General features: G+C 34.1%; 1 protein-coding gene across 7 annotated transcripts in view; it reads right to left on the reverse strand.

Moving 5' to 3' along the window:
- The window catches only part of TLR3 (toll like receptor 3), a 28,047-nt gene continuing 15,322 nt past the window's right edge, over positions 1–12,725 (reverse strand). For 2 of the 7 annotated variants that reach the window (XM_016143922.2, XM_016143920.2), the window contains exons 2-7: positions 11,024–11,119; positions 8,927–9,079; positions 7,685–8,137; positions 6,671–6,862; positions 2,640–4,492; positions 1–2,395 (exon numbers count right to left, since the gene is read on the reverse strand). In XM_016143922.2, coding sequence (XP_015999408.2) covers positions 2,167–2,395; positions 2,640–4,492; positions 6,671–6,862; positions 7,685–8,128 — 2,718 coding nt within the window. In that variant the 5' untranslated portion in view covers positions 8,129–8,137; positions 8,927–9,079; positions 11,024–11,119 and the 3' untranslated portion in view covers positions 1–2,166. Of the gene's footprint in view, positions 2,396–2,639; positions 4,493–6,670; positions 6,863–7,684; positions 8,138–8,926; positions 9,080–11,023; positions 11,424–12,480; positions 12,500–12,725 lie in introns of those variants that run through there. The other 5 variants (XM_016143921.2, XM_016143925.2, XM_016143924.2 and 2 more) reach the window with 5 other exon arrangements.

The following is a 12,725-nucleotide window of genomic DNA, read 5'->3' on the forward strand; positions in this document are numbered from 1 at the left end:
TCATTTTTAGGTAAAATCTGAATACTTAGATTTATTTTAAATTCAATAATGTTGATTCAGCTGGGTTTTGATTTGAAAGTAAAAATCAGGAAAGAGTTAGAGTGAACAGATTACATTATGGCACCCTGAAAGCACCCAAACAAGTCAATTCACTGGTGGAAATTAAACAAGTCGGACAAACATCCTTTTCTGAACTCTTTTTGTCTCGAATCCAAGATAAAAGGACCCTTGAGAATAATTATAAAGGACAGCCTGCAGAAGTGCAGAATATTGCTTCCTTTGTAGGTCAAACACAAGTCAAGGCTTATACCTTTAATTAATTTTACTTCTATTCAGTTACATACATCATCCCTTGTGTATCCTGACCTCTTACATATTAAACAACTTTTTTAAAAAATACGTTTTAACTTAATTTAAGTTGAAGCCATTCGTTCATAAGCAAAAACAAAAAAAGAATGAAAACAGATACTTCCTGCTCTGCTTTTTAGAAATGGATGACATATAGATTTATTCATATTAATAATTAATTTAGAAATATTTTAATGAAGGTGAGAACACTGATATATAACATACAATGTGCATCAAGAAAAAAAGTAGTTATGATTTTTATTTTATGATACCAAGATAAAACAGCATTATTTCACAGGTAGAAACGAATCTTAACAGATAAGTCATGAAGCAAGTGACTCGCGTAAGTGTTGTGTATAATGTGAAAGGGAGAATGGGTCCTCCATACGTTCACGTTGTTGGAGACTGTAGACTCCTTTAGGACCAGCATTTCTTTGCATATTAATTTTTCCAGATATGTCATTTTTATGTCAATTTAGTCTTGAGACTACTGAACTATTTAAATCATAGTTCCAATATGCAACATCACAAATGCTCCCCAAATTAAACAAATGAGTGCTTTAAGCATAGAAATTAACTCAGCTCTAGAATTTTAACTCTCCATTATATTCAAATGCCAGAACTACACAGGTTTTAAAAAAACCATTCTTGAAGCGAAGATTTATATGATGGAAGCCAGTAATAAACATCATCATTTTTAGTCAAAAAAAAAAAAAAAGCCATTCTTGTGTATTTCCAATAATTAAAGTCTTTTTGTTGTTAAACAAAAATAAAACTTAAAATAATCATAAGGATTAATTTATACATAGCATATTATTTTGTGGTAAGATAATATGTTCTATGTGAAGGTATTAAACCATGATCATCATCACTATTATATGAGACTATCTAAGATTTTGTTTACCTTTATAATTTTCAAGACCATGAGTCAAAGAAGGCCAGTGGGATCAAGTGATTTGGCCAGGGTTATCTTCTGAGTCTGTGACAAGGGGAGGCCAATATTTTGAATCCACAAAGCTAAGCTACCAACTAACCTTCATGAAGTGAGCCTTTCTGCAATATTTTTAAGTATGAGAATTGTTTCTTTTAACACTTCTCATAGCAGAAATCCTAATATCAGGAAAATATAAGTATTTATTAAGCTAGTTATTTTATTAAGTAATCAAAATGAATTACAAATGTTTTCTGCTCTTGAGTCTGTATATTAAAATGGTATTTAACATTTAACAAAAGTAACACTGTGATAGTCACCACTAAAATATAAGCTTTACAATTGAAAAAATATTGTAATTAAACTTTTGAAAATATGGGAATATATCTTACTCTTTTACAATTGAAATAGCATTGTATCTATTGAAACAATTATTTTTTATTGTAATATGAGTGCATGCAAAAAAACAAAATGTAGCTATCACAAACCCTTACATAACTAACTTTTCTTAAATGAAGAATATTTTTAAACTTTCTTAAGTTTCATTGGCCTCAGTAACCAGTTGTGTACATTTCTTAGTACAGTATATTCCTATATGTTTATTTTTGGCCATATTAAGTCAATTGGTAAGAAAAGGCCTGAAATAAGGATATACATTTCCACATTAGAGAGAGAATTGTGATCTAATACTCTCACCTATAAATATGAATAAACAGATTTACACTATTTTCAAGTTAAATTTACCATGACACTTTTTAAATTAGGGAAGTTGCTTTTTGGTTAATTTAGCCTTTTTAAAAAAAAAATATTATTTTTTTAATTGAAGAAATGATTTAAAAATTTTCCCCCATCTACCTCCCACCTCCCAATTTAGTTTTTAAATAAATTTAATGTACTGAATTTCTGGATCCAAGTGCTACTTGCAATTTATGATGAAAGGCATTTATCCGTTCTTTCTGAAGTGGCCAGTTTAAGATGCAGTAAGATTTAAACATTCCTCTTCGCAAACAGAGTGCATGATTCAATTTATAATCTGGAATATCCTCGAGAAAGATCAATATAATGGAATCCAGATTTTGTTCAATAGCTTGCTGAACTGCATGATGCACCTTGAATCTAAGTTAAAAAAAAAAAATGTATGAATTAAGTTACATATTGATACACAGTTTGTAACAGCCAAAAGCTTTAAAATCTACAATTCCCCTTAGAATTTACTTTAATCTGTCACTAAAAATTAGATTATGTTTTTTTCTTGATTTTATTTTTAAGATTATTTGAATTATGAGTGATAATATTAGTAATATTTGAAAGCTGAATTTACAAACAAGTATACACTTAAAATTTCACAATGTTCACCTACCTTTTGCATAATGGATCTTTTAAAAGATGCTGTGTTATAACAAAAATAATTTTTCTGCTCTTTTTGATGCTATTAACAATTGCTTCAAGTTCAAGGACACCTGCCTGAAAGTCTCTCTCTTCCAGACAAAATTTGAGAGTTTTATCTTTTTCTTCCATTGGGCAGAAGTGTTCCCAGACCCAACCTCTATCTTTATAAGCATGAATTATATATGCTGCATATTCAAACTGCTCTGGTTGGCTGTCTATTTCTTTGAAACCAAGAATTCGATGCACTGAAACATTCCAATAAAAAGATATCCTCCAGCCTTCAAAATGGATGAGCAGTACAATAAAGATAAAAATCAATAGGACACTGGTATTTATCATGAAAAGGAGTTCAAAGGGGGCACTGTCTTTGCAGGGTGATATATCAAAAAGCATCACTGGGCAACCATGATACTGAGGTGGAGTATTACAGAGGTAATGGCTTGATAGGTCAGAGATGTTGGTATGAGTATTATTGATCCAATTAACAAACCAGGCAATGCTTTCACATGTACAATCAAATGGATTAAAGCTCATATCTAAATTACTTAGATTCTTGAAAGCTGACCCAAAAACATCCTTCTCAACTGATGTTATGAGATTCTTCTGAAGGCTCAATGACTTTAGAGAGACTTGATTATCAAAAACAGATGGTGGAAGTATGTTTAAGTTATTCAATCCTAAATTGATGCTCTTTAATTCAAATAAGTCCTTGAAGACCTCTGCTGGGATCTCATCAAAGCCATTAGACTCTAAGTTAAGGACATGGAGATGAGAAAGACCCTTTAGAAAATGAACAGGACCACCAGGATTTGCGTGTTTCCAGAGGCGAGCTAAGTTGTTATGCTGCAAATCCAAAATTTCTAGTTTGTTGAGACCCTCCAACAGTTCATCATTTATGTTGGCTATGTTGTTGTTACTTAGGTCCAGAATGGTCAAGTTATGAAGAGGGTGAAAAGGTGAAGGAGAGCTATCCAGGTTTTGAAGGGCCACTCTTTGGAGCATCAATTGTTGGAGGCTTGGAACCAAGACGAAAGAATTGCTAGTCAGTTGTAGAAGTTTGTTGTAAGAAAGGTAGATTTCAACAATATTTTCCAGACCTCTCCATTCCTCTCCTGTGAGTTCTTGCCCAATTTCGTTAAGGCCGAGGTCAAGCACCTTTAGGTGGCCCAACCAAGAAAAAGCACCACTCTCTATTTTTGAGATTTTATTTTTGGTTAAGTTCAGTATAAGTAAAGGAGAATGAGCAAGTGATACAAATGTTTCATTTGTTAAAGTTCGCAAACTTGTGAAGGAGTTGGACAGACTTAAGTATTTCAGCTTTATTAATCCTGTGAACATATTGCTTTTTATGCCTTGAAAGTTGTTATCTTCCATGTTAAGATACTCCAAACATTTCAGCCACTGGAAGGAAAGATCATCGATCTTGGGAAGTGAAGCAAGGAAGATGTTTTGTTTAATAAAAGATCCTCTCAAATTCAGGTATTTCACATTGAAAAGTCCATAAAAAGAGTAAGAAGACAAATGCTCTATATTATTATACTCCAGGAAGAAATATTCTAGATGCGGAAGCCAAATAAAGGAATCATTGCCAATCACATTTAAGCCATTATAGGAAAGATCGAGCATGGTGAGATTTGTCTGTTTTAGTCCAATGAAAGTCGTATTGCCTGTTCTGTATAGCTGGGTGTTGCTCAGGGATAGATTCTGAATGCTTGTGCCTGATAATTCCAAACAAAGCTTCTCTATGAGACTGGGGCCCAGCTGGGCATTGTTCAGAGAGAGACCAAATAATTCTCCAATTGCATGAAAACACCCTGGAGTAAACTAAAGATAAGGAGGGAAAAGGAAGTTAATAACCAAAACACAACAGAGTTTACATGATCCTTGCAAAGCTTAAGCACAATTTTTTAATCAATCTCCCTTCCTCTCTCACCACCTTCTCTGGGTTTTCTCTCTGTCCCTCTAATGCACAGCTCCTTACTCTGTGCCCGTAACACCACATCCGGCTCCAAACCCTTACCTCACCTGGCCACAGGCTAATTTCTACTCAGCAGTCATAACTGAGCTTAGATGTCACTTCATCCGGGCTTTCCCCGACTTCTCAGTCTAGATTAAGTACTCCTAGTACTTTTACTTTATTACACTGAATAAATTGCAATTAAACTTCATAAAGTCGCCACTGCGGCAGAGCTTGTTTCTGTCTTGGTGACCACTATTCCCAGTGATCGTTGTGGAACAAATGGGTGGATTTTGTTTTGAAACAGTGACACTCGCTTTCCCTTCTGTAAATCTGAGTTCCACCTCTCTTTGTCTTTCCAATACGGTTTTCTCCTGACTTCATTTCTTTACAATGTTTTCAGCTCCCTTCTGCTCTGCCCCCATCCTCTCACCAGGAAGCCTTGGCTGCTCTGGGACCCTGCCCTGGAACAAGAGCACAGAAGGTGGGACAGAAGGAACTCAGGGAAGAGAGTAGCCAGTCCCTGGCCTTTAAACACCAGGAGAGCAAATAGGCTCTGACTTCTACTGTGTCATTTGCGAGATGTTAGGACTAATGGAAGGAAAGCTAGACATGTAGAAGAAAGTGTGCTTTATTACACGGAAAATGAGTTGAATTGCAAAGCAGAACATTATTAAAGTATTATAAATTTACATGATAGGATTATTTTACAGTAACTAAAATTAAGTTTCTGAATATTTCTTAGTGACATGGAGAATGTCCGTGATATAATGTTGCTTTTTAAATGGCAGGGTACACCCTCAGGGACACGATATTGCACAGCTAATAAGATAGGCTCTGGTCTAGCACTGGCGGAAACCCAGCTCAGTCACCAGCTCGTCGCCTATAAGACCTTGAACAAGTTCCTTAATATTTTTTCATCTCAATTTGCTCCTGTGTAGAATGATGAGAAGAATAAGTTGGTTACAGACCATATACAAATACAAATAAATATATTGTCACAGTGTCTGACATATAGTTGAGTACTCTATGACTTTCAGCTACTGTTGTTTTTCTAATTACTTGAAGAAAGGTTAGAAATAAACATACCCAAAGGCTAACATTGGTTGTCTGTAGATTGTGGGCTTTTGGATGATTTTTATACCTCCCCCCCCCCATTATTTATAGATTTTATAAAATTCTAACAACAGATGTTCTAAACAGAAGAAAAATGCTGTTTAAAAATTAACATGGGTAGTTTACATAAAATATTTAATTATTATGTCAGGGTAATTTTGTACAGTCTATTTTTATGTTTGAAAATTAATACAGCTTTCAAAAATTTGATCTAATTTAGGATGTGCAATTTTCTTATTCTAAGGCTGTAAAGGAATAAAATATAGAAATACTTATATATGAAAATGGTTAACAAATTGAAGATCATGGATCCAAAAAGAGAAGGTTAGTTAGGTATACCCCATTATAGGAAGGTTTTTATAATAATCTAATGCTAGTTATTTATTGAGAACTCACATGCCAGGCCCTGTGCTACATTCTTTATCACACAGTCTTATGGAGTGTTATTATTATGTCAATTTTCAAGCAGAGAAAAACTTGAATGATTTGCCTGAGTACACAATTATTTAGAGATAAAGCCAAGACCCCGAGTCGGCTAACCCAGCTCTAAAGCCTGTGCTTTTAACTATCAGACCATTTTAATTTTTTTCAGAAATCTTGTGCTATAGATAGTATTAATTTCACTTTATAAGTGAGGAAATTAAGATCCAGAGAGGTTAAATAAGTTCTTCAAGGTCAAGGTACTAGTCTATAAATGGATTTTAACCCACTCCATTTAATAGCAGAGCCCCAGCTTCTAATTGCTACCAATGTCCCTTTCTTGGGAGGATGACGTCAATGGCCCAATCAGTCAGTGTGAAGGATTTTGGAAGACATGTCAAAGGTTATCATCTCTTTCTATAGGAAACTTTAGATTCTTTTTCGTGTGACATAATTAGGGACTGCCCACACTTAAAGTCGGAACAGAATAATTTTACCTTACTTCTTACCTCTTTGATTTGATTTGATGACAGCTCTAATTTTTTTAAAGACGAATTGCCAAGGAAATCAAGTTCTTCACGGCTTAGTACGTGAATTTTATTATTTGATAATAGAAGCTCTTGGAGATTTTCCAATTGGAGCTGAGTTCCTAATTTAGTAGATGACAAACCATTATGAGATAGGTCTAATTTAATTAAATTCTGAAAGGAGAAAAAAACATGTGTATAAATTAGAGTCTTGCCATCAAAAAAGATTTTCTTCAATGTACACGAATCTTATAAATAACTCATTCTAACATAGTCTACTGTCAGAAAACTGACAGTAGTGACTAATAAAAGCTTTGTTGTGATTGAAAATGCCATTTTTGCAAGAATTTGCTTTCTTACATCATGAATCACTTTATTTCTCCTACCGAAATAAAAGGACTTAAGCTTACTTATTCACGATATAAGGAATATTCATAACAAGCATTTATTTATAATAAGCATTTACAGATGATGCAGAGAATGTTTGTGTGGTTTATTGAACATATAGTGCCATGCATCAGCCTTGAAACTAAACAACTACAACAACAAGATTTTTTTTAAACAGTACAAGTAGAACTTAGTCATGCATAAAATTATACTGAGAATGATCGATAGTTATATAAAATTAATTTTTGTTTGTTTTGTTGTGGGGTGTTCAAGCAAAGTACTTAAAGGAAAAAGTACTAGCCACTGGAAAAGCAATATTGTGAGGAGACTTCTACAATCAAGAGTAGGTAAGTTTTAGTAGAACAATTTGCCATGTATCAATGCGTTAGCTTTATTTAAGTCAGAATTTGGACTCATTGTTTTTCTCATTATTTCAAGTATTAACTTGGCGCTTTGAGCACTTTTTGCTGTGTTCCTCATGGGATGTTCTGATTTTTCTCTGCTTTCTACCTCTTGAATCTAAGTTTTATTTTCAAACGGGAGAAAGCAAAAGAGATAGTTCTTTAAAATTAAGATTATAATTGACCGAAGATGACATTTTCCTCTTACCTTCAAATTTTTAAAGGGATTATTTTGAATTTTCTGGATTGAGTTGGACTTTAGATTGAGTTCAACCAAATTCATACAGGAGATAAAGGTTTTATCAGAAAGCTGAGATAGCTCATTGTTTTGGAGGTTCAAAATTTCCAACAAGGGGAGTTTTTGGCACAATTCTGGCTCCAGTTTTGAGATGGTATTAAATCCTCCATCCAAGACAGTAAGTTGGCTATATCTTGTAAAATTGGCAGGTGGTAATTTTCTCAGTTGATTATGGGTAAGATCCAACACTGTTATGTTTTCTGGGAGGTCGTCAGGTATTTGAGTCAACTTCAGATGACTGCAGTCAGCCACTTCATGCCTCACAGCACATTTCTTGGTAGAAGATGTACACAGTATCCCAAAGGGCAAAAGTCCCAAAAGAGAAGAGATGTGACAGAGCAGTCTCCATCTCATGATTCTGCCCTATCAAAGAAGCATAAGAAAGCAATGGACAACATTACTGACACAAGCTTTCACATGCATTGGTATATAATATTCCTTATAAAATATATAACTAAATGTGACTATTTATGATCTTTTCACTATAACTCTTATGATATACAAGCCTGCGTTATACAAGTAGTACATCATATGGAAATAATTCAAACAGTACAGAAGACAAAATAGAACATACATTCTCCATCTCCACCCCAGTTGCAATGTTCCAAGGTAATCTCTTGACAGTTTCTATTTTTAATTCTCATGGTCACCTTCACAAACCTATATAATATGCAGCTGCTTCAATATCTCCATTTATTAACTTTAAGTATTTTCTTCCCACTATAAAGATAACTTAATTATACTATTTCTTCATCATCTTATAATTTTTCTTTAGTTATTTTAAATTTAATTTATTGTCACACTTATCATTTTAAAGACTATATCTAAAACTCTATTTATTGATCAATCAACTTTAGACAAAATCTCTTGACTTCTCACCTCATGACACAGGAAATGTACACCCCTGTATTTTCTACACACTTCTTCCATCCTTATATTTCCTAAAACTGTGATCTATACCATTGCTTGACATCGTCAAGATATAGTTTTAGCATTCATCTAAAGTTATGATAAGTCAGACATAGTTGGTATAGAAAAAATTCAGAAAATCTAAAGTTGATAAATATTATTTACAATTTTATAATTATGTGAATAGACATTTATCACAAAATCAGGAAGATATAGAGAAACATAGCAATTATGAGAACAAACCCTGGAATTACACCTTCCAAATTCTGATCCTAGAACCTCTAGCAAGCTAATTCATTTCTCAGGCCTTAGTTTCCTCGTCTTGTAAGTGGAGATAATCAGAGTAGCTTCTCCATAGGTTGTTTTGAAGATTAAAGGAAATAAGTCTTGCAGTATCTGGAATAAAGCAGCATTTAATATTATTAGTATTTTTATTAATCGGTGCAATAATCCATGATTTATAAATTGATAATTATAACTATTTATTTTGTAGCTTTTTACTTTAGAAAGAAAATCTATACAAAATGAATTATATCAGGAAAAAAAATCACAGCTATTAAACAAGAAGGAAATGGTAAAGAGAGCCAAGCATGTGAAACAATTGAAATTCAAGGAAATTCATAGGAAGATTCAAAAAGCTCCTTATCAACTCAACCTTTGGTTAAATGGAGAAATGCAGTACAGACTCATGCTGTCTTGACAGGCTGGGAAGCAACCAGTATCTTCCCTGAACTTAAATGAAGATTTAAGGAGGCCAGATCCCTTTAAAAATGCTCTGTTTTTCAGTTTCATTTTAAAGAAGAAGAAAAAAAGCCATGAATTATGAGGAGTCTATGGGTCACTTCACCCTACTACTTGGTGTAAAGACTGGAAGTAAAAACACGCTTTAGCAGATGGAAAAGACTCAGTAAATGTTAGGTAGAATGAGTGAAAAAGGAAAAATACACAGAGGAAATTTTATGAAACTTAAGAATTGTGACTATTCATTAAAAAAAAAAAATCTTAAAACCTTCACAGGAAAACACATGATCAATAACTCCAAAGAGAAGAGATCTGATTGATACAAAAAATTTTCTGGGCAACATTAGCCACTGGAAAACAATAGTAATAAGCTTTCAAAACATTCCAGGGAAATTATTTTGAACGTAAAGTTTTATTTCCAGCTGAATGATTAAAGATAATGGGGGGAGGGGGAGTATTTTAAGACAGGCAAAGATTCAATAAGTTTATAACTATGGAACTCATATGAAAAAAGCTATTTTAGAATGTGCTTCAGTAAAATAGACAAAAATATAGTTAGAGGATGAAATGAGAGTGAAAACAAATAGTTGAATGAGATGTAACGGAAACAAAGAAAGCTGAAACGAAATGAAAAACAGAATCACTTGGCCTTGCAATTCTGGAAAGACTTTTCAGAGCGCATAGGCTTATATTTCTCTTTCCAAGTGACAGACAATATTGCATCATGCTTTGGACATAGAGTCTGGAGCCAGGCTCCTTAGAGTTACCACTAGTTACAGTTTGGCTTATATAATTTGGATTGTAAACTTTACATTTTTTTCCCTCCTAAATTTATACTGATACACTGTATACAGACACACACCAACACAAAATCATATTGCAAAGTTGGGAGGCAGCTTCCTGAAACTTATACTAGCCAAGGCTCACTCCATTTCCATCAGACTTAACCCACATTTGCCGATGCAAATTTCTGATCCTTTTATACATCTGAACCTCTTTCCACTTCTCATCTTTCTTCCTTTTCCTTTGTTAGGCCAAAGAAAGTCATTTTCTTTTTCCTAAGAATAGCTGAAACGTTTCTCCTTTGCAAGCACATTATCTTAAAAAGCTAGCTCCTGTCTCTTCTCTAGCCAAGAAAACTGAGAAAAAGAGAAAAGCCGTTTTAAGTTCACAGGGCTTTGTATCTTTAAGACAAAGTTGTGATTTTTTAAAAAATTTAAATTTATTTAACAAAATCCAATAAGTTTTAAGTAAGGCATATATATCAAAATTGTGATTTTAAAAAAGTCTGTTACAAAATGAATTCCATAGCTACCCTAATGTATAGAACTCTACAAAAAAAAATTTAATTACTGCATGAAAATGTTTTATCATGTTAATTAGAAATTGTTGCTGTTATTTGTACTATGTTATAATACACTTCTCCCCATATCCATATCATCTCCTTTTCCCTCCATTCTTCTTGTTGAATGGTTCTGACACCAGATCCAAGAAAGGCCAAAGTACATTAAAACCAACATGCATTCTAGCTTTACGAATGTGAGAGTGCTTATCCCAGCAGGAATTTAAAAGGAATTTAAAATATATACTTTCACTTACTCTGACTACAGGTAACCATTCCTTTTTTCATTAGTCCAGATCCAGGCGTTTTCATCAGACAAGCGTGGCGAGTTTGCTGCAATCTCAATAGTGAAACTAAAGTTCAAAAGAAAAAGAAGCCTTATATAATTGGTGCATTCTAAGAAGGGAAAAGGAAATAAGCCACAATTACAGCAAGAGACATTTTGAACTGCTTCTTAAAAATGTCTTGCTTTTTTTTTTTTTTTTTCCGCTTCAGGTGTCACTGAAAGGGTCACAGATTTAGCAACAGAGAAAGATGAAAAAGTGCAAAGTCACCACTTCATGTGGGTAGGGCTAGCTAGTACTCAGAAGTTAATGGCTATCTAATCTATCCGAGGGCGAATTCCTCTTTCTTTTTACCAAAGTCTGATGTGAAAATGTTAGAATTGAACTGTGTGTGGTCAGAGGGACATAAAAAACTGTCCATCATCAAATCTAAGTACTTCCATTTCTCTGATCTCACTTTTTCTTCTTGGCAACACTGTAAGATAAATAATGCAGAAACCAAACTTTTGATCAAAGAAGAGAGCAAGTTTCACAGTAAAGAGCTCTCCATGGCAAAACGAAGGACCAGCCTAATGCATGCCACCTCACTTTCCACAGTCAGAACCTATTAGGGAACAAATAGATATGCCCAGAGAAAGTTTAGATTCACTATTTAGTTTTCAATTAGTTTTCCTGACTCCGACTAGTTAAAGGAACGTGCTTATCAAAAAGCGAACACATTGTGGATATAATATGATATAATATTATAGCTATACTGATATGTAGGTAAAATTGGCAGGAACTATAGAGATCACCTAATCCAACTTCCTTGTTTGACTAGTGAGGAAAATGAAACCTAGCAAGGATTTGCCTAAGGACATAATGTGTTACACGAACAAGTAAAGTAACATAATAGCCTGGAACGATTGAAACATGTCACTGGCTTGACTTGACTGTAGAATTGAGAGCAAGAAATAAGTTTGTGTCAGGATGCAAATAAGCACTCCTGGGCCCTAGCCTTAACTGTACCACTTTGTGGTGTGGTTACTAAGCTTGTGGTTACACTTTTCTAGTTTTCAATTGTCATACCAATAATAAAATACCATAAACAAACAATCATCCTGAGTCAAGGCTTGTCCTCTGTATCTATCCATTGGGATGTGCAGTAAAACATTGCTAGTATTTACAAGGTTTCTTCTCAGTTTGTTCTTTGAAGGCAGGACAGTGCATATATTATGTATTACAACTCTCCAGCCATTCTTCCATGATAGACTATTACTTTGGGCTCTAATGAACCAGATTCCTTTTCAGTATTCAGACCGTTGCATGATCTTCCACATCGACTCTGGACTTGTCTTATGACTAGCTGGTCAACAGAAAGCAAGCCTGCTTAGGATTTACCTTCTTCTATTTAGAAGCCAGTCACTGTGTAACAAAAAGCCCAGCCTAACCTTGTGCCAAAGCAACATGGAGGAGAACAAGCTCTGGCCAATAGCTCCAGCTGAGCACCCAGAAGACAGTGTCAACTTGTTGTTCATATGAGCAAAGCATATTGGAAGTGGATTTCCCCATCTCAGTTGAGCCACCCTTGCTGACGTGACATGGATCAGTGACAAGCTGTCCTCAAGTCCTTACAAAATTTGAGAAGAGTAAACAAATAACTATTATTGCTTTAAACTAAAAAAAAAAAAAAAAG

Source organism: Rousettus aegyptiacus, unplaced genomic scaffold (assembly GCF_014176215.1).
Source record: "Rousettus aegyptiacus isolate mRouAeg1 unplaced genomic scaffold, mRouAeg1.p scaffold_m13_p_11, whole genome shotgun sequence".
Lineage (NCBI taxonomy): Eukaryota > Metazoa > Chordata > Mammalia > Chiroptera > Pteropodidae > Rousettus > Rousettus aegyptiacus.